At 41.6% G+C, this 22868-nt stretch overlaps 1 protein-coding gene across 2 annotated transcripts in view; it reads right to left on the minus strand.

The window, feature by feature from the left end:
- Positions 1-22868, minus strand: part of Pgant9 (polypeptide N-acetylgalactosaminyltransferase 9) — a 287854-nt gene that overhangs the window by 6238 nt on the left and 258748 nt on the right. The window contains exons 9-11 of one of the 2 annotated variants that reach the window (XM_076311692.1): positions 21570-21739; positions 18203-18331; positions 6276-6386 (exon numbers count right to left, since the gene is read on the minus strand). In XM_076311692.1, the coding sequence (XP_076167807.1) occupies positions 6276-6386; positions 18203-18331; positions 21570-21739 (410 nt within the window). Of the gene's footprint in view, positions 1-5279; positions 5385-6275; positions 6387-18202; positions 18332-21569; positions 21740-22868 lie in introns of both variants that reach the window. The other variant, XM_076311693.1, reaches the window with a different exon arrangement.

The following is a 22868-nucleotide window of genomic DNA, read 5'->3' on the forward strand; positions in this document are numbered from 1 at the left end:
GTGTCTCGTTATTCTTGCAAGAAAAACTTCCAAGAGTCGACGTAATGGCGACTACGGGACAATTCTGCTGGACGACATTAAAGAGTTAAGAAAATCACTCGTCTTAACTTTATCTCTTAGCAGTTCCTTTCAGCGAAGAAACTTAAAGTCATCTTCGTGATTCGAAATTTATCGTTCTTCTAAAATATTGACGCGAGCCATCCTTGTAATACAATTAAGCTTCCGACACTCTTATCTTTTTCAACACTTTAGAAATAACACTTCATCTTCAAATTCCTTGTGGACGTAATTTTCCAATCTTTTATACTTTTATCGCGCAATTGTCACACCGTATCGTTCACATTTCGCATTGCTTTCGACCGGAAACTCTACACCGAAGACGTCACAAACCACGGGGACAAATACGAATATCGAAGAACACTGTCTTAAACTGCGACGCGGACACTGGTTCGTCGAATCAACGGAAAATTTCACGGTTTCGCGTCTTCGAGCACATCCGTCGTGTGTGGAGCAATTGGTCCCGTATCTTCCACCATTGTTCGAACACGTCGGAGTCATCGATAAACAGGAGTGGAAGCGCGTGGTCACGACTCTATTAGAGTCGACCGGTCGACCCCGGGCAGCAGCGTAATTACCGTGAAACCGCAGCTTAATTGCTAGGGCAAATAGCTAAATTAAAGCGACGCTTTACGAGACCAAGCGAGCGCCGACTGATTGTGTTTTTGGTTGTAACTGGTTGTCACGGTTGTTAAACCCCGTCGGAGAGCCCAGGCTGAACGCAGCAGAGCTTTTGTGCGAAACGACGGGCACGGAATTCACGCGCGTGGCTTGTCGACGTCGTCTGCGTGATTTTAACGACGAGACGAGCATCCTGGCTGCAGAGACCAGATTTCCACGGGTTCGACGTGACTGCGCACCGTTCCACGCGGTAACGAGCTCTCCTCTTCTTTTTCTCAGCGGCGGACGACATTTTTAGCCGTGGCTGTCCAACCGCCTCTTCTTTTTTGCTTATATTGCGAATCATCGGGACCGCTCGATGAGAAATACAGTAACCCCACTGTTTCGCGAACGAGCAAGAAATTCGGGAGAGCACGGACCGACGAAGCACAGTCCGCCAAGATCAAGGGTCGACGATTTACTCGTCGAGCTCGAGATCGCGGAACGGGTGAACAGTTCGTACAACACCAGAATCGTCATAGATAATAACGAGGAATATTCGAATTTTCCAGGTGGGACTGTTTTATCAATTCGTACCGTAGTCAATCGACTTGAGCAATTTTCAAAAATTCGAAAGTACGGTGATCAATCTTTTGCTGCGGTAAGAATATTATTTTAAATTTGAATACTCGAGATAAGAAAACGTTAAGTATCTAAATTAGGATTTCGCTTTCGTGGAGAATTTTGTAAGGTTGTTTGCTTCCTTGTTTAACTTTTATATAATTTTTTGTAAGTATAATTATTGATTTTGATTACGATTCGTCGATTCAATAATGGAAAGATAGATAGTTCGAGTAATAACTGAAAATGTAAGATTGTGGAATTCACAGCTTAATACAACTAATATAAGATGACACGATCTTCAGATTCGAAATCATCGAACGACAAATGGCTTCAATGCGCATATTTCACGATGAAGCACTCTACGTTCTCCGTACTGTATAATTCCCTTTGATAAAACGTTCGACACGTTGTTTCAGGAGATAAATATGTTTCAGTGGCCCATACATTCAGATATTACGACTGATTTTCTGGTAGTAGGTTGTTTACCAAATTTCTTCGAATGCTTTGCAAGCTCGGCGCGTTTGTCGCGCACGAAAGTATCAACTCTTGCGTTAAATTCAAACATGTTTGTTCGATGCGCACGAAGATCTTTACAAGAAACGAGGACTCTTGTACCAAAGTCAAGTTCGTGCTTCGAGGGAAGTAGCCTTAGTTTCCGATAATTACCGATGATGACCCAATCCACTTTTAATACTTCGAAGTGCTCTTGGCGAAGTAACATTGAAAAAGTTATCCAGGCCATGGTCTAAGTCGGAGTCCTATTATACAACAGTTATTGAAATATGAAACCGTATTTGAGCTAATATCGCTATTGAATTACGAAACCGTGAACAGCTGAAACTATCGACTTAGAAAAATGATGCCTATCGGAGAAGAGTAAGTAGTCGGAGAAACTATAGACAGAAGACAATCCTGTAACAATGTGCGTCCTTCGACAGAGTATTTAATTTCTACTCGAACGTTTTGTACTCTCATAATATTACCATTGTCTATAACATATTACGTAGACTAACGAGTAGCGACTGACAGATCCTAACAACAGCTCACAAGTGACACATCAACGACGCGTAGATAGTCGCGGTACGATACATTGATCGTCAATAGACACGTATCGATGACGATAAGACAAGATCGTTGAACAACGATCTAATGAAAAATAAGCAACGGTAACCGATCAAGAACGAGTGCGAACAATATTAACAATGATCGCACGGTCAACAGACTCTTCGACAGTACGCGTCTGACAGTTGATAGACAGACTGCAATTAGATCGAACGATTACATTGCGACTAGCTGAGATTAATGGTAGGTTATTATTGATAATTAGATACCGAGCACGGTGACAATCGGTCGACAGATAGGCTGCGTTTAGATGCGGTGGGATTACACTCTCATCGCGGCTAGATTTCTGTGGTTAAGCTATAATTAACCGTTGTTTATCGTTGGACAGTTATTACGATGATTCTATTCATTCACTCTGCGCGCAACAGTGTGTTCCACTTGGAATTGAATTGCGAATAAAATTTAACATTGCGTCGTGTATGGTAATGCCCGTTTCGAATGCGCGCTGTGATCATTTTTAACTACTGCGGATTCTGAGTTCGACTTCTTGGAAGAACTTGGTGTTACCAAACGATCGCTGAACTAATAGTAAACGTGCCAGTAAACTTGCAATACGAAACGAAAATGATCCCCTACCTACCCTTGTCTCGAACTTTCAACGATCCGTCCTTAAGAACGAGTAATATTACCTTTTCCGAATATTGTCCGACGATAAAAAATTCTGATATTTGGAAAGACGATGTTCCATGTTACGAAAAGATCGTTGGAAGTTCGAGGCATTTCGTATCTTCGGAAAAGATTCCCAAATACCGAAATTCCAATCGAAATGTCCAATATGAATCTTTTGTACAGATTCGTAACGTTTCGTGTTAAAAGTAAGTTCTTTGAGATCGAACACGCGATGTTCATTTTTAAACTATTTTAATAAATAGTCTCCGATGAAACAGATGGATTCATCGAGATCTCAACAGCCCCGTCGATAAAAGAAGAAAAATGTGTCATATATGAAAGGCACGAGTGTTATTTTAGCTTTAGAGAGCAGACATCGCTGATGCAATGACTCGCACGGTGTCCGTCCGCTCCCACGAGCGAGAAGATTAATTCAACACGGGTGGCGCGAAACTAAAAATGTCGACAAGGCGCAGATAGCCGCGGTGAGAGAGAAAGGTGGTTTAGGTCATCGCACCGCGAGAGGAGGGTCGACGATTGATGAGCACCTGCACCAGATTAGCGACGTTACTAATTGCAGCGAAATGGGTCGAGCTTAGCACCGAGTTAGCGTGCAAGTTAAATGGTAAACGTGTCGTCGGTTAATGGTCCCTTTTTCTCCTTCGTTCGCGATACTTGTTCCTGGCAGGACGATTATCGTAAGCGATCGTTTGGACCCGTTCGTCGTTTGCGCAACTCGATACGAGCGTACTAATGGTTAGGTAATTTCGACGAAACAATTAAGTAGCTTGAGTTAGAATGGCATTCGAGGTATTTAAGGAAATGGTTTGGGATTTTCGAAATGTACAGCGATCGACAAACTTTGCTCCCGAAATTTTCAGTCGATTTGAAAATAATTTTTTTCGATTCTTTGCTAAACATTGGGAGGAAACATTGGTTTATAATAAAGAAAAAAGTGGCAATAATGTTCGAAAACGATGTAATGTTAGAAAAGTGTATTGCTTTGAACGATACGCGAGTTGTAGACGATGTTTAAAAGAGAATCAAGTGCAAACATTGAAACCTCACGATTTTCGAAGTCGAATACAGTACTACCTCGCTAACTGATCGTAGATACCATCTGCTCCTGTTGAGTAGAGGTTAACGATACTTTTCTTCAGGAATCGATCGTCTTTGTGTAAGGTTGCAACCAATCGTGTACCACCCAACGAGGAAAGTGGTATACACCGAGAGCGAATTGGATGGAATAACAATGATGGGAATGACTCTGGTTCAGTTATCGAGAGAAAAATACAATCGGTTAACGAGGTAATTAAATTGTACTGTACGATGCAAGCGCTGCCTCTAATTTCTCTTTTTATCGTTTTAAATTTTCTCTACATTCGTAAATGTTGTTTGTAATTATACTTGCTTCCCTCGTGATTACTAACTGTAACGTGTACACGAAATAGGAAACTCGTGTTTCACTCCAAAGAGGCACAGATCAAGTAAACATTATTTATGCATATTTGCGAACACTGTACACTCTAAAATCCGAAATCATTTTTTCGAATACCTTGTTACAGCAAGAATCAAAGTGAATTAGCCACGATAAATACTTTTGGAAAACGAAAACTCGAAATTCTCCACCGTCGTGAAAAGTTCTGGCACCGAATGATTCCTTTTAATTTAAGCTAGGAGATTAATAGACGCAACGTTTTAGTAACCCACAAGCAAGTAGATTTTTAAATATCCCATCACCATCAAGGATCCATCGTGGATGTTCATGGAGGATAGCCCGAAAACGTGGTACAGCTGGAAAATGTGCAATTTTGCACCTCGAAATAAGTCGAAACGATGCGATAAATTTATCTCGTACGTAACTTCGTTGAAGGAAAAGAAAGAATGACTTCGACGTCTTGTGAAATAAATAAATAGCGATATTCTACCGTGTACGGGGAAAAAATTCCAACAGTGATGCATAATATTTTACCTCGAGATACGATCGGGTGAAGAATAATACAATTGATCTCGGAAGTCGTTTACTACGAGAAACAAAGCTTTATACGAAACAAATTTATTTGATCACTTTGACTTACCTCGAGACGTGGAATCGCCTCCTCGATTGTACCGCGTTTATCGGACCATCCTGTGTAATTTATGCTCGATAGTGCTCGTAAGTTCGAGCGGTCGAGACTAAAAAGGCAATTAGTTAACCGCGTGCCCCGTTATTACTGCAAATCGTTCGTTCGGAATTCTCATTCCGGCCGACTTCTGAATTCGTGTACCTGATTGCCGCCCTGGCGGTGACAGGGATATAAACCCACGGGCTGGTGCAGGTCGTCCGGTTTCCCTGGCGAGTCTATACATATGCTGCTAATGAGGTGCCTGATCTGAATCGACATTCAAGAAAATCGACAACAATTACCATCGGTCATACGAACCGGGAAATTTGTTTTCTTAATTTACGTTCAAAGATCTTACGAGACGATTTCACGTAACGCCGCCCTAGTTTCTACATCCTGATCCTGAAGCAATGGTGAAACACCAGTGCGTTATCACTGTGCATGCAAGCGCGTGTAAGGAGGTGTTAGCAGGAGAGGTTAGTGTCTTTCGTATTTCGTCCAACGAAAAGTCGACTTTCGTTGAGAATTTCGTAGCAGGTTTCTCGAAAAACGATTAAAAATTGCCACAATGCGATCGCACCACAACCTTTCACGCAAATGAAAATAGTTCTCCAGAAACGTGTTATTGGCGTATTTATATCCGGACTAGAAAATTCCCAATCTTCGAGGTGATATTTTGATTTTATCAATCGTTGCGTACCAAATATTTATTTAACGATATGAAATACAAAACGAAATTCTGCGAAATGTGAAACGATTTCGTTTTACTTTTGATCTTCGATCCTCCGATAGAAAATATACTCTAGAAAAACCTACGAGTTACAAGTGTTCCTCAAGTCGCAAAAATAACGAACGAAATAACTCTGTTACATCAAAATTCAGTAACCAAGTAGCGGGTAACCAAGTGTACACTTCGATTCGATAAATTTGTTGAAATATTGATCCACCTGGTGCATACGTTTCTCTGCGCGTGAAACCACATTGCCGAGGAATTTTCATCGAACCGAGAAAGGGGGGCACGAGGAACACGGAAACAAAGTCGACTTTTCGCCTCCGAGCGCCGAGCACACGGCGAAAACAAACTGACAGGAACAAACGTCAGACGGGGCTGAAATATGTCCGCGCTAGACACGGTTCAGCATCCGCGTCTATTTGTACCTGATTTCCGCCCTGTCGATGGCAGGGGTAGAGGCCAGCCGGTTTGTGCAAGTCTGCCTTGCGTGCTGGCGAATCCAGACAGGTGTTACCTCCCTCTCCGAGATTACGAACCTGTTCATTAGTTGGCACGATCATTTTTGGGATTAGCGACGTTAGGCTGAATCGTTAGTCAGGGACTTGGGGGGCACGGTAGGAAACGGAGAGAAATATTTGCGAAGCGGTCGCCAGGTAGCAAACACCGAGAAAAATTAATCGACCCCCCACCCCTCACCTCTTTACGCGAAGTTACGATAAAATAATAGAATTATCCTCGCGAAATATTTTCCACGTCTACGCGTTCGGTCGCGCGGCCGGCCGCTTAGGTGCCAGCTCGTGTTTCGTATCGTAAATATTTTTCCAATACGACGGCCGCACTGTTTTTCTCGGTGTTTGCGAACCGACGGAAATATTCACAACAACGAAATTCGTTGCGCCGCGCCTGGAACAACAAGGTACACAAATCAATACGAGCGTAACAATCGGATCGAGCCACGCGCGCTCGTAAAGTTGTCGAATCGTCGAAAAAATCATATCGTTCAACGTTTCGGTACATTTTTCCTCGGTACCTCTTCCTCCTCTATACCCCTTGTCGACTACTGGTATTAAATGTTCCTCTCGAGATGCAGCTCGATTACTAAATCCGATAGTTTCTATACGTGAAATTCGATTTTTGCGGGATTTTGTGGTTTATTTTGTTCGATGCGACAATGAGGCTGATACATCGGTGGGAATGTTTAATTTTAACACGTATTCTTCGAAAGATACAAAAATAGAACGTATACGTACTCGTTGATATTTTTTGTAGTATCGATACAGTTCAAGGAACGCGTGTATTCGATAATATAATAGTCGATAATATAATTCGATAATAGTCTACTGTACGCGTGCGAGAAGATTGCGTCTGAAATTATAGAGAGTCGTTCAGACCTACCTAACTTCAGACGCAGTCTTCTCGCCCGCGTACTATACTATCGGAGTTTTGAAGTATTCGAATACTGTATTTTAAAAAATCTTAAAATACTTTTTTTTAAATTCTATTCAAAAATAAATACAGTTCCACTTTGCGAGTTAACCGTTGCACTCATTAAAAGAAAGAAGTCACAGGAAGATGAACCTCGTTATATTATTTATCTTTATCTTCGATTAAGATCATCGATAAATAAATATATTATACCGCGAATCTGTTTTTAATCGATGCACTTTGGTACCGAATGATTATCGATTAATCCCGATATCCGATTTTTTCGACGTTCAACATCTTGGATTTTCTCGGTCGAATGCCCGACCACAGAATAGTTGCAGTCAACGCAACCGAAAGATCGAGACTTCGACGCAGCGACATTTGCTGTCACATTTCTTTTTTTTCAGACGACAAAAAAAAAGATCGAAAATGAGCCGAGCTCTCGTGCAGTTCGCGAAAATACATCGCTCAATGGACGCGTGCATCCCTACGCGCGTATGTTCCAAGCGAACCATGGTGCTTCCTGTACCTGCGGGTGGCCATATGCACCGATGCACATGCACATGCACGTGTACGCGCGTATTCATAAAGGTAGGTGCATTCAGTCACGGAGCTCGGTCAGCAGTTCTGATTTCGCCGCATGCAAGAATTCTGTGGTCGCTGCAGTTTCAACGCGAGCATCTTTATCCTTTTCATCCTCTTCTCCTCGTCGTCGTCTTCATCGTCGTCGTCGTCGTCGTCGTCGTCGTCGTCGACGTCGTGACGGTGTAGCTGGAATAAAAACTAGCGATTTATCATCCACGTTCCGATAAAATTCCGAAAAGTCCGTCGACTCGATCTTCGTCGTCAGCTTTATTAGGAGTATACTCGGAGGCTCCTCGGTGTGGACTTAACAAGTTCTATAAGAGACTTTTCCCCATGAACAGAGACATCATCGAGAGTTTTATTAGCTTCGAAAAACGATTCGATGCGACGAACAATTGCTCACTCGAGTGTTGTATAATTTCCCAATAGAATATTGTTTCTCCGTTCGTTCGTAATTTCGAGTCGGTTCGAGTAATTGTGTATTAGCCACGATACGATAAAATAAGTAACGTCAATTTTATTATATTTAAAATCGACTCTTTGTACGCATCGATTGATATTTTGCATTACGTTCGTGTTGTTACTTCGTATCAGCTTTATTTGCAGATACATCGTTACTGTAAATTCGGATTCAATATTTAAAAACGACGATTGAAATTCTATTGCTCCTCTGTGTACCCCTTTTCCAACGGTGCTATAAATATTAACACCTGTACTCAAAAGCGTTTGGAGATAGAAAAGGTACTCGAAAGAATAAATTTAGAATCGAACAAAATAAATTGGTTTCCGTGATTGATGTATTTAGAATCGTTCGATAACCGTTAAGTTAATCCATTGAGTACCGGTATTCTTTTTACAGAATATTTGAAAAAATATTTCTTTATCGATATCTAAATTCATTCGAATATAATTCGATCTTTAGGATACGAAGTTGGGACCAAAATAAACTGCAGTGACATTTTTGAAACCTATTTTATAATATATTTTAAGTAAAAAAATATTATTCAGCGACAATTTATTTGATTTCTCTAGTCTGGAATATTTTATGTCGAAGCTTATAATACTGTATGTTGCTTCACCCCGTACGCTGTACAAGTATCTCGATATTATTAGACACTGCCAGGTGCCAGCCTCGTATTTATAGATCACGTTGTGATTTAAAAAAAGAGTATATAATATATTTTCTTATGAAAAATTGATATTTCCAGTTTATTAAACTATTTTTAAATGGAACATGCAAACGATAAATCTCAGCCTCGAAGAAACAATAATATGATACTCGGATTGGTCGAGTGATTTCGATGAACCAATTTCCTTCTAAAAAAAAAACAAAGAAAGCCTGGAACGAGTGACGATTATAATATTTCTTACTCGATGGTCGAGCAACGATCCCGATTCGAACTTTTCGTCCAAGTTGGCGTCGAATTCGCGTCTGGACACAAAATTATTCGCTTTCTAGACAGCTCCGCGAAGTCCGTGAGAATTGTAAATTCATCCCCTTTCATTTTCTTTCTCGCCCCATCGCCGAGTCTCGGCGTGATTTAACCGGCCGTCGAAAAAGGACAACCAAATGAAAGGGGGCGGGGGGCGGGGGATAAAAAGTAGAAAAGGCGAGGTCGACAGCGAAAACATAAGTTTCGAGCCAGCAGACGGCTCGTCCGGGCGAAATTGTTATTTCGCATGCGGCGCGAACCGCATTCCGAAGCGCGCCCCGCGTGAAATGCTTCTTCGTGAAAATGTCCGGCCATCCTTTATGCACCTTTTCTTTTTCCAGCCCCCTCCTTTTTTCCACTATTTACCCGCTGTAAGAGTTTCCGCTACCGTCGCAGTTTCGAGAGTGCCGGCGTCGGTGAGCGCGAAGAAAAAATATGGCAAAACGCGTTCCAGCCCTGTTCGAATGGGGATGAGAGGCTACGGAGGATGCTCGCAGAAGCGGAAAACGGTTGATCGATACGATTTCCACGGTTTCACTATCGGCGATACTTGATTCTTTTCCGATTTTGGCACGTAACTCGATAAAGGACACAGGAATCCCTTTTGTTTTTCGCACACCGTCTTCCTTTTTCGTTGTTGCTATCGGGAAACTGGTGCACAAGCAATTGGATTTCGTCGTCCGTGATTTATACAGTTCGAGAATTAATTCCAACATTAGCGAGACGATTTCGTCGCGTTGGTGTTTCCACAATTTATAAAATTGCGAGTATTCGAAACCTTGTTTGATAGGTAAACACGTAACGGTGATAACAATACACACGATTGAGTAGTTTTTGAATTTTTTCGAATACTTGAAAAATTTCTGATAGTTCGACTCTCTATTTTCAAAATGAGAAGTTCGAAGGGATGTTCGACGACTATATCGTATCACTTAGGATCTCTGTCTTTTTCTCTTGTATCGACCAATGCGTATAATAGCGTTTGAAATATATTTAGAACGAATATTGCTAGCGTAATTAGCGTCACGATACAAATTCTTCAATTCCATCATTTTATATTTGTTTGCGAGTACAATTAGGAGGAAACTTTCTATACGATAGCGTTAATGTGTCGTCAATGGTGTTTTCTAAAATTATTATACAAAATAGCTGCGTTCTGTTTTTCCCATAAAAATAGTATTTCACCGCGGAGGCTTCAAGATGAATCGCTTCACCGATAAATTGAGAACACACTACGCTAAAAGTAGTTTACAAAACGGACAAGAGTATAATTTTTAACAGTTACGAGAAGTTCAGGAATCTGGTTATAAAATTCATTCTCGCTTCATCTTGCTCAAACAACGTGGCACATTGAAACAGATGTACCTTCATCTTGTCGGTACTCGTAAGAGAGCACGTGTATGTCATGCAAGATTAAACCATCGTTCTTTTCGGAACGTCGTAATCAATCACGATCAAGAAAACAGTACCGTTCATACGATATAACTGAAGTAACTGGTCGGAAGATTTTTGCTCATCAATCTTTTTCGATGTTGTCAGCTTTTAAATAGGACTTCACTTTCCTAACAGAGGAAAATCATTTTTAGCAAAGAAATGGACAAACTCTGGCTCGATATTTTTCACAGGATTGTTCGAATAGCGAACTATATTCGGATCGTCGACACTTCGAGATAAAATGATAATTTTTATTGCTGCTCGTCAACCTAAGACTCTCTACTGATACGCGAATATTACCATTCGTTGTAAACTATTTCGATGTTCAACGATACAAATTGATAAATAAATTTTCAAATATAATTTCTGTACCACGAACGCTTCGTTCGGAGTTACGAACCACAGACTCGTGTGTTAAGAATAATATTAAAGACTTTACTACACGCAACTTTGGTGTCAAATAGTACGGAGTACAACTCAAATCGCGAAACTTTTCAGCACTCTCAAGTTTTTATGAAAATATTACACGAAACTCTACCATTCCCCGCACTTTCTTTCAAAATGAGTTCCGAAGTTTGACCTTTATTGTTGCCACAACTGTGCAGAATCCACGGTGGACAATAGCCGAAAATTGAAACAAAATACTGTCTACGCGCGAAGATAAGAAAACGAATAACGAAAAATGTTACGGGAATTGTAACTTCTATCCTATTAATTACCGACGAAATCGGTCAAGTGAAGGAAAGCGTGCAAGAAAGGACAGAACAAAGCACGAAATATCCAAGTTGCGTGATACTGCATTTTACGTGGAAATGGGAAGCCTTTAATCCGCTGCCAGATACCTTGTCTTTATCGCGGATCTGAAAACATACATAAAGAAAGGGCTGTGTCTTTGCAGGGTTCGAGCATTAAGAAACAAAGAGACCGATGCTCGAAGCCGAATATTCGTACGCGATATTATGTTTCAAACATTGGACCCTGAGTCGTGAGTACGAACGTTAAATTCAAAGTGTACGTATAAAATTGTTATCTTTATACGAACTGTACACCCAACCCTGTACAACTTTTTGTCTTAATAGTACTCTCCAATTGCGAGCACGTCTACGAGCCATTCGTGTAGTTCGGTTTACGAGAATGGCGCATAAAAAATTGACGACATTAATTGAGCGTTAAAAGTGTTATGAATTACCCACTACAGGAGAGGCTGGAAACGCAAGAAAGGAGAAATATTGTATATACGAGTGCGAAATATGTCGCTCACGCGATGTAGTAGCTTACACAGCATTTAATTGTCGATACGAATCGTGACTTCGGCGATATTGCCAACACGTTCCGTAAGGACGCGCGATCTTATTACCGGAACAAATCATTTCTACGCGAAACTAACATAGGAGAAACTCTGTTACGATAAAACGAACATAGAACAAGAAAATAAATAGTACACGTACGGAACAAGTTATAGGAACACGTATGGAAGTGATCGTTGAATGTTCAAATAATGAAAGACCGCAAGAAAGTCAAAAATATTACCGAACGAATAAAAACATGATCTAAAAAGCATTCGATGAACCCTTACGAAAAAAAAATACTGCACTTCCTTCAACTTTTAACGAGGCACGGAAATTCATATTCTTCGGGATATCATAATGGATAATAAACCGATCGATAAGTTTGTATACAAAGATGAGGTCAGGGGATGTACGACGTTGCTCGAAAGTCAATAACCTAGGTGCTTTGCATACCGTTCGAATATTATGGCTACGTCATGATAAAGGAACTAGAGAATTTTTAATTCGAACTGCTCAAATTGAAACGGGTAACTAGAAAACAATGCGGAATGTTTGATCTTCTTAAATATCTTCTTGGAAATTTTGCCTTCGTAAATATATATTCTTGGAAAGTTTCTCTTCGTACGTATATTCCTAGAAATTTATCGCTCCGGGTATATTTTTGGAAATGTCTTCACGAGTATATTCTTAGAAATTTTCGTATTTATATATACTTAGAAATTTTATTTTCGTAAGCATAGAAAACGACGTTCAATTTGACCAAACACACTCAACGCATTAATGCTTCGGATATCGACAAAGTTCGTTCTTCGAATTGCTTCTAAATAGAACCCTTATCGCGAATTCGATTAAGAAAGAAAATTCTAGCAATTTTACCGATACCCAATACATTGCTCTATTCTCGATTCGAAATTGGGAATTCTGCCTGGACGAAATTCTAGCAATAAATTTTACCGACCTTTGCTCTATTCTCGATTCGAAATTAGTAGCCCTCTCTGGGAGAGATTCCAGCAACAAATATAATCGATAGCCGAATTATTATCGTATTGCGAGCAACGACCGTGCGGGTTCGAGTTGATCCGCGATCGTAACCAATGCGATTCCTGGAAGTTAACCTCGCGGTCCTCTTCACTCGGAACGAATTGATAACGGTGAACAACCGTATCCTCGGCTCGTAAAGAAGCACACGTGGGACACCGAAGTCACGTTACAGTTCGATAACGGGTTAAACGCGAGAGGAGGCGTCGATCAAATACGCTTGCACGGTTCGAGAATGTAATGACCCGTAGGAGTACCAGAGGCACATGGGGGCCACGGGATTATCGGCGACAAGCGCGACGAGCTCGACAATCATTTCGCAATTACGAATGCAGCGAAACAGAGGGCTGGCAGACGCCGGCCGGCGTCGCAACGCGACGGAAATAAATCGGCGGGTGATTGATCGCCGCCCGCCATGAATGCTGCATGGAAACGGAATTAATGCACTGTCAATCGCGCGAGACGAGGCGAACCGTCGAACACCGCCGCGACGCGCGTGGTTTTCGCGATTTCCGTCTCCGACGCCGGGCACCAAACCCTCCACGCCGTCGATATTTATCGCGTTCGTTTTCGACTTCTTCCCCTTTGCACTCTTCCCTTCCCGGTTCTTCCAGTTCGAGCGTCACTCGGCACTGAAGAGGGCGACGCAACCCCCTCGTCTGAGTGTTTTTCCATGGAACGTTTAAGAGGAATAACCGCGACGCGGATTCGAACAAATCGGGAAATTTTCTTCGGCGTAGAAATGCCTATACGCGAATCGAAAAATAATAAAGATATATCGGGTATATATGTGTGTACTTGAAATACTTTTATGGAAATTAACGATAATAAAGATATATCGGGTATATATGTGTGTACTTGAAACACTTTTACGGAGATTAACGATAACGAAGATATATCAGGTTATGATATAACAAAGATATATTAAACATGTGTGTATAAATGTATCTTGTCACGGTTCGGTACTCCATCTTTGAATTTGGAAACGAAATTAAGGCGATATAAATTATCGAATTTAAAATTGAATTATACGCGATACGATGACAGAAACTCAAATTCGAAATGCAGCGAAAAGATACGGTAGGAATCAACCGATGCGATACGATACCTTGTAATTTGAAATACTGGGATAATGTTAATAGGTAGCTGAAGAGAGAAATATTTTAAATTAATGTTGAATTTACTCTCAGGAGAATGGGTTTCCAGTAGGTTGATAAATTAGAGAAGAAGATTGTCGAGATCGAAAACGAATTGCAAAGACTCCGTACTTTTTAACCTGGCATCCGAGTTATTCTTGTTAGAGCGTGAAGCTGTCCGTCGATTTGAGAAAAAATATGCAAAAGGGAACGGTAAAATTTCACGACGAGTATCTATCGTGAACTAGAAATTATACATCGAACGAGAGTACGTAGGGATGGGAATGATACCGAGTCGATACTGTCGATATGGACTCGTAAACTGTAATCTGGTATCGGACAGTATCGAATGTGCAGAGGTATCGAACAAAATCGATACACATTCGATACTTCCATGAAAATATCGATGCACGTTTGATACTTGTACGAAAATATCGATGCATACTTGATACTTCGCGAAAATATTGACACGTCTTTCGATGCTTTCCAGAAAATATCGTTTAGTTTACAAACGCGGTAAAGCGATGTTATTTCAGAGAACAATTTTGTTACGTATGGTTTCGTATACTTATTAATCGTAAAGGTTCCTTTCATCGGTGTAGTTCCGTCCGATTAGATTTCATTTCTCATACATTTACGTCAGAATCGATGCTTAGTCATTATCGTTAACGATGCTGGTCAAGTATTCGTTAACAAAGTATCCAAATATTTCCAATCTTTTCTATTAAGTGTTTTGATAACGAATTACTCGAGTATTATGGACGTCTAATTCGTATCGACCCGATCATTAATAAATAGTGGCGAGACCGAAACAATATACATTGTCGATGTTGAAGCGGTGTGTAGAGAGCTATCGAAACGAAGACTGATCAATATCGAAGAGGCATGAAAATTATTCTAAATGTACAAAAAAAAGAAGAAAATAGTTTAGGTAAACGAATAAATTTAGGTAACTATGAAATATAATCGGTAATAATAATTTCAAAGTATGTGTTATAAAATGACACCTCGTTAATAGGTATCGATAATATCGATACAGTTCTATTTACGTCGCTGTCGGTAAATAATGGTAACAGCATCGGATGAAATTTAATAGAATTATGTAGTAACAGATTGCAAGGTCAGAAATCCTCTGATATTTTTCAATCGAAGGTTTTTAATTAACGATCATCGTCCAATGGAAATGATTGTATTATTTGAGCGTCACCGATCGGATGACTGACGATGAAAGGGACCAGAAGTGGAAACACGCTTGTTTAATCGATTACAGTCGAACACAGTTTACAAGCTACCGTAAATAGGGACAGTAGTTCGCATGGCTGCGAATTACACTAATGACTTTCGCGCAATTTCTACAAATTAAGTCGAGATAATTAGTCCACAACGCGTGGGGAAGCAATAAAGAATATCCGTGAAGTTTCTAGCGTAAATTCTTTACGAAACCTTCTACATTTTTATAGTAGTTAAAACTTGCCCATTGTTTCGAACTTGAAAGGCTGTATCACTCTTCGAAAGTTTCATCCCTTCGATGCTATTTCGAAAACTAATAAAGATACACGAAAGATTTCTAAAGAAATTTGTTATAAATTATCACTTAAATTAAACAACGAGCACAAACTTTAGCTTCTTTTGCTTCCATCGAGTAACGCGGTAAAGTCGAGTCGATTATTTATCAACCCTACGTTCGCCCCTTGACGATGTATGATATTCCTCGGGTTTAATTAATCTTCGAAACAATTTGATTACCCTCGTGATCGAAACATAACGTTGGTGTATAATTAACTTTGCTCTCCTGTGTCACTCGATATAACCAAGTAACGCATCCAATTACATTAATACCGATCCTTTATCAAGGGTACCTTGTACATTTATAAGACCTAAAAGAAACTTTCTTCTCAAATTTGTATCGTTTCTCCCAGCAAATTACACAATGTGCACTAGGTTGTTCGATAAGTTTCGTCGTTTTTTCAATTGTAAAAAAGATACTACGACATTTCAACGTTTGAACTGAAAATACACGAATGAGTCGACCGATCATCGTGAAACTTTGACGTTCGTCGAACAGTAATACAATTTTTATAAAAATAAAACAACGAACTTAATACCTCCAATTCTTATCGAACCATAAAACTTACCGAGCGTATTATTATATCGATACGAAGTTACGCTCCCGTTGAAAATATTTATCGTCCTTCGAAGGACGAATTCGAAGTACCACGAGTATCGTTCGAGCTTACGAAAATTTATGAATACGAATTGCAGGGGGAGTCTTACCGTTGTTTCTCGAGAATGTTCGTATGAATTTGCAGAAACGACGCGAGAGACAGCCACGAGCTATGGGGCCGTCAAAGAAGAAGGACTTTAATTGCGAAACCGAGCATCGAAAGCCTTGCCAATTCTCCGGGAAAATGTCTCCGCCCAGAGCGACGTTCGATTCGCTTCCATTATCTACCGACCACCAACTTCGGTGGTGTAAGCCAAGAATTCAACAAACCGATCGAGGTGAATCGATTTCCGATTGGGTGTTGCGCGTGCCTTCGTCCCGATCCGATCGGGATTGTTTCGACCGCGGAGTGGCATTGTTCGTCGATCGTAAGCATTGTTTTCTGTCGCGAGCTTATCGACATCAATCATTGCATCTGCTATCAATAATTGAGCTCCGTGTGCGTACCAACCGTCTAAACATAGATACAAGCATTTAATACACAAAAGGATGGTTTCCACCGTTAGCGGGCCACTTTGACGTCTTTGTTATTTTAAATACCAAGAACAAGTGTCTCGCTGACGAATGTTGCACGGTTTCTTTGCGAGCGGAGATTCGGAGAACGCTCGAGAAAACCGACCCGGTTTATGCAAATAGAACGTGCAACTTTTTACAGCAGAATATTCGCGCGGAATAACGAATATTCGAAATAAAAGCGCTAACGTATTTCCGTCCTAAAGTTATTTCAATTAATTAAGACGCTCACCGTGATTGGGATTACTCGGGATAAATTGTCAATGCTCCGATTGAACATTTTCTCCCGGTTATTTCCTATTCGCGGTACTCTTTGTCGATATTTCACGATTCGAATATTCAAAGTTTACGAAAGATATTGCGTTACCTCCGTTTCGAAAACGTTTGCAATAGTACTCTGTCGAGATACTAGGAAAAGAATGTTCGTACGTACAGCTCGTTGTATAAAAATCGATAACGTCGCTCGATGTTGCAACAAGCTGTTTATTATTTTTATTCCGCGTTTCCTTCGAAACTACCGAAAAAGTATAACGAAGAAAGATAACACGACAGAGATGCAGTTTCAATACAACAATACAGCGCGTAAAACATGGTGGAAATTATAAGATACTTTACGCGGTTTTGCGATAAAAATAACGAAGGTACGGTACACACTTCGTTTGTATATACGTATACTTCGTTATACTAGTTTATACGGAACGCATTACGTGCTACATGTTTCGCCGTATTATTTTACTTCGTTATCCCCTTCTTGTCGTATCGAAAATCAGCTCGAAAACGTAAAGAAAACTTACGAAATAAAAATAAATAAATAACTACAACCAACATCTCTAACCGGCTGAAAATGTTCGAAATTGTAAAACGACTAATCGGAGAAACAAGTTCGAAAGGAAATATTAGCAAAAACCTCGCAACACTCGATACCCGGCATTCGTCCAGATGAGGATCACCATCATCCGCGTAGCCTCGTACACCGGGAAAACATTACGGGCGTTTGCTCAGCCGCGTGAAAGAGAAAGAAACCGCGGGGAAAAGATGAAAAGGAAACCTCCTTTCGTCCATTTATCCAGCCGCTGCCGTACCACGTCGAAAAGGAGCCTCCGAGCGTGGTAACTCCAACACCTTGATGGATCAAAGTAGCCGAGTAACGTTGTTAAAGAAACGAATGGGCGCCCCCGTTCGCCACGTCCCCCCACCTCGTCGCTGGTTGATTCCGATAGCGTTTTCGCAGCACCTGCGGACAAAAGATACGCCGTAACACGTGTAAATCCTTACCTCGCCGGAAGCCACGGCCTCGCCAGGTATGAAGAGCTCCGGGTAAACGTTGTCGAGGTACCATTTGAACGACTTGCAGCCGAGCTTCTTCCTCAGAGTCTTCCGATCCGATACGTCGCCGTAGTTACCCTATAAGTTGCGAATGGTAAGTTTGGAAATTTCGCCTCCAGTGGAACGTCGATCGGGAGCCGCGTGAAAGTTCAGGGGCGTGAGGTAGCGGTGATCGTGGCGAAGGGGGTGATACGAGAATATCGTTTCCGGGTGCGCGGATTTAAAGACACGAAAGGGGGATAAGAGATGTAATCGTAAAAAGAAAGGGAACCGGGACGGGGAAACCTTCGCGGAGGTAAAGGGCGAGGAGAAACACACGGAACCTTTTATGGACTCGAGTTTAGAGCCTCCGAGTGAAATAATGGGGATGTTTGTCCCGGGGTGAAAGGACGATTTGTGCGGTCGACGCGCGCGGAATCTTGGACAATCTTCGGACAGCAACCGAGCGTGGCGATCGTCCATTTTTTCGGTGAAAAATTCTTTCAGAAACGGTGAAACGTCGAACGCTTCGAATACACCAGTCGATCGGAACGGAAGGGCGAAGATTGATACGATCGTTGCAAACGCTGCACGCTATTTGTTACGAAGTTTCTAATCCCGAAGATCTCCGATGGAGGAGATCCGCAACTTGGAAATGCGCAGCACCTGATGCGCGAGCTTTTCAATACCATTCGAGCGAATCACTGTGCACGCGTCAATATGTCCCGTGTCGGTGTATCGTTTACGTATATTGTAAAGTAATGGAACAGTCGAGGATCCACGAGACCACGGGGTGTAGCTATCGAAATTTATAAACGTATATTCGATCAAAATTGAACCACCGTTTGTACCAATGTGGATGTATCGTAAGGACATTAGTCGGCGGTAGAGTACACGGCTAAAGAAATAGGAAAGGAAACGACTGACCTGTTTCACTTCAAATCTGATAACGAATAAAAGAATGGCAATAGCGGGAAATTTATGTAAAGCAATTACGTATGTTTAGGTAATATTACCATTGGCTCGGAACTCTTCAAGAGTTTCGAAGAAATTACTTTGTCCCTTCGTTCGAAACCAGCTTTTACACTAATTAAACTCTTGCAACGATCTTTATTCGTTCTCAAACTTTTCGAATAATCGACCCTCAACGATACCATTCCGTAAAATTCTGCTTCGGATAATTCTGTTACATCGTCTTTTACAATGTCCATTTTACGAGATTCTCGAGATACCAGATCGACGATATGCAATTTCAAAACTCGAAGTAACATCGATTCTAAAAATCGGATAGATCTCGAACTCCTCGATGATCGAGTGTCACCAGCGAGAGAATATTCGAGCCTTGGCACTCGACGATCCGTCGATCTCGTAGCTTGTGAATTCGTCGGAATTTTATCAAACGCAATCGTGTGTTCGCAGTTTCATATTTCGGTCGTTCGCGAAACGAACGCGCCGAAACCGTGCGAGGACTCGAACACAATGTACTCCTGTCAACACCGGTGGTCCCCGTCGTGAAACGTACTCGAGGAAAGAGCTGAAATACGAAAGGTAATCCCCCCTCGCGCATTTGGACGCAATATAATTCGAGGCGCGCGAAAACGATTTATTTTTATCCGATCGCTCCGTTTCCTCGGTTGGATACCGTTCGAGGAGGACAAGCTGCCAGGATAACGGATGGATCGTTACGGTTACGAATAAAAGAAGCATCGTTCGAGGAAGCCAAGACACGCGAGCGATCTCTAAGAGCACTTGGCACATTTATAGCCCCACCCCCCTCTGTTTTTACGACGAGTCTCGATCTACGGCACGCTCCATCATCGGGCACCGGTTATCGTCATCCCTTATCATAACTGTTTCGAGTAACGCGCCACGGTCTAACGGTGGCCAATAAAATCGCACGCAAATGGAGAAACGAGTCCTCGGGCCGCATTCGTCGAGCCACTTTAACGAGCCTCGAGGACGAAATTAAGAGACACTTACGAAACAACGAAAAAATACTGTTATTACCGATGTTGCTTACCAGGGGGTTTAAGACCGTAAGGAACCGGGCAAATTAAAGCGGGGTTCCCGTGTAATTAGACTCCCCTTTTAATCGCGAAAATTTGATCCCTAATTATTCAGGCGTTCCTACGATGAACGATACGCTGGATATTTACCGGTAACGGGAGAAATTATTACCGTCGTTTGTACCCGTTTGAAACGTTAAACGTTCTACCGACTTATAAAATGAAGGTACAGTTGGCAATCGAAGGAGCATTGTTTCGAAGAAACGTATTGTTTTTAGTAAGAAAAGAAAAAGAACATAGATTATCAACGGAAAGTTTTACTTCGAGATTTACCGCTCGGAAGCGTTTTTTAATTACGCATTCAGGTGTCCTTATTGTTCCGCAAAACATCCGATGTTTTAAACGCCGTTTAATAATAATTGTATCGAATGCACAATGCTCTTTTTGTTCTCGTTTCTTTTGACTCGTTTACTGGAATACTGCGCAGAGATGCGATCGAAGTAAATGCTTATTCGCATCGCTGCAACTTTCTACTACAAATCGTACACAATGCTGTCACTTGCACGGGGAACTACGCGCAACGTTACCCGGTGACTTCAATGAATCTTAACGAGAATAAGTGGTATACAGAGTGATTCGCACGGAGCGATCGAGTTATTTAGCAAACTCGAAAGGACTTAAATAATATTCAATTCGAAAAAGAACGCCTTACGGTGGACAATGCGTAAACAGGTGATCAATGGCGACGACCGATCGAAATTCCAAAGATTGTCGATGTAACGTTAAATTAATGCTTCGATAGACAACCAAACGGAAAGTATTCGTTACTTGTACACCCGTGAACAAGTAATTGTTCATAATCATTCTTCTTACATGTTCCGATTAAATACATTACGCGATACAAAGTCTTAAATTTCATTTTCGAATGCGATCGACACTCGTAAATCAATCGTGACGATAAAGCGTAATCTCTCTCGGAACATTCTTCGAAAATGTTCGCATCCCTTCGAGCCTCGAAACCAGTTCGTCGATCGATCGTATTGCACGAATCACTCTCTATCGAAAAAAATGTTCGACGTGTTCCAGGGTAGGGGTTTTATCACACGTGCACGCACCCCAGGCTTTTGTTATTATTTTCGGAGGTTACTTTTGGAAACCGTGTCTCGAGAGGGGGGTGCATATTGTTCCGGCGCGATTCGACCGGTCTCTCGAGTAAACCGGAAAAAGCGAGATCGAGATGACGAGCGCCAAAGGAAAGGGGTGGGAGAGAGGAAAAGTCAAAGGGTTTGGGTTGAAAAAGGTTCCTCGGCCGGCTGAGTAGAAACGCTCACCTTGTCGTGACCTATCCTCTGGTAGTAGTACTTGGCGTACTCGTCCAACCACACTTCGCTCAGCCTTATGCTGTTCCTCTTGAGCACGTTCACGCCGCTGCGCCACTTGTACGGCGAACGTTTCCGGAAGATGTGGCCCACGTGCGAGCACGGCACGATTTCCAGAGTACCTAAAGCCGCCCAGTCGAATTTCATTCGTACACCGCCGCGGGGAAAACGGCTGATTGCGGCCAAGCAAGGTGGGGGGGAACAAGTTTATTTCGCGAAGGAAGCCAGCCACCAACCACCAATCCTGGCACTGTTTCGAGGCTTTAAGCTTTTCTCGGGACTATCGCGTTTCGTGGAAAAATCTCCGTCTAAACGACGGATAATCGTTATTGGAGGTCGAGAGGGATCGAACGTTCGACGTAGACTTGGCTACGTTACACAGATTAATCCTCGGATCTCGGCGAATGCAGGATCATTTCCATCTGGCTATGGCCACTCTTGCGTTTATATATTTAGGGGATTGTACGAAGAAACGGAAGGAGAAAATACGAAGTCTAGTAATGTAATATCGTTCATCTCGTACCGAAACTACCAACGTGACTATTTACATTTTTCGAGCGAAGAATGTTTCTTTTTCTTCTTGTCTCTAACTCAACTTCAAGTACGTAAACTTAGGCTCTTTTCTCCAATGGAGAAAAATCATACGCGCAATTTATCGTTCGCAGAAGTTAATTCGATATACTTTTCGTTTAAGATTTGTTGTTTTCTTTTTTTTTCTAATTCGTTCGAGACAAATGTTTCAATTGTACTTCTGGAAAGATAATTTCGTTCGAATAGTTATTTTCTTGGATCGAAACGGTATCAAAGCGAGACGTCGAATAGTATCGCAACTCGTATATCTCTGTTTATTGTTTCTGTGTTTTTATGCAATTCCAACCGCGAGAGGAACCGTGAGACGAACCACTTAATGTTCAGCCGTCACTTTTGAAACGCGGGCATTTAAAGCAAAAACTTTCTCCGCGAGAAACGAGTTTTAAACCACGAGTAGGGTCGAAAATCGTCGCAAGATGACTGGTAGGTTACGCTGTGTAATAGAGCTCGAGCTTTGGAATCAGTTTTCGCGGTTTTTGTTGTGCAACTTCGCTTGAAAAATGTTGTTACACAATGCTGCCCACAGTGCGCTGGTTATGCGGCGTAGGAAAAATCCGTGTTGGAATATTCTTACAGATTTGATAAAGCAATTATTCTCTGAGAAAATGGAAAGATTCGAACTAAGAATACATTGCTTTGGAATCGCGTTACAAACGCATT

This window comes from Ptiloglossa arizonensis, chromosome 5 (assembly GCF_051014685.1).
Source record: "Ptiloglossa arizonensis isolate GNS036 chromosome 5, iyPtiAriz1_principal, whole genome shotgun sequence".
Lineage (NCBI taxonomy): Eukaryota > Metazoa > Arthropoda > Insecta > Hymenoptera > Colletidae > Ptiloglossa > Ptiloglossa arizonensis.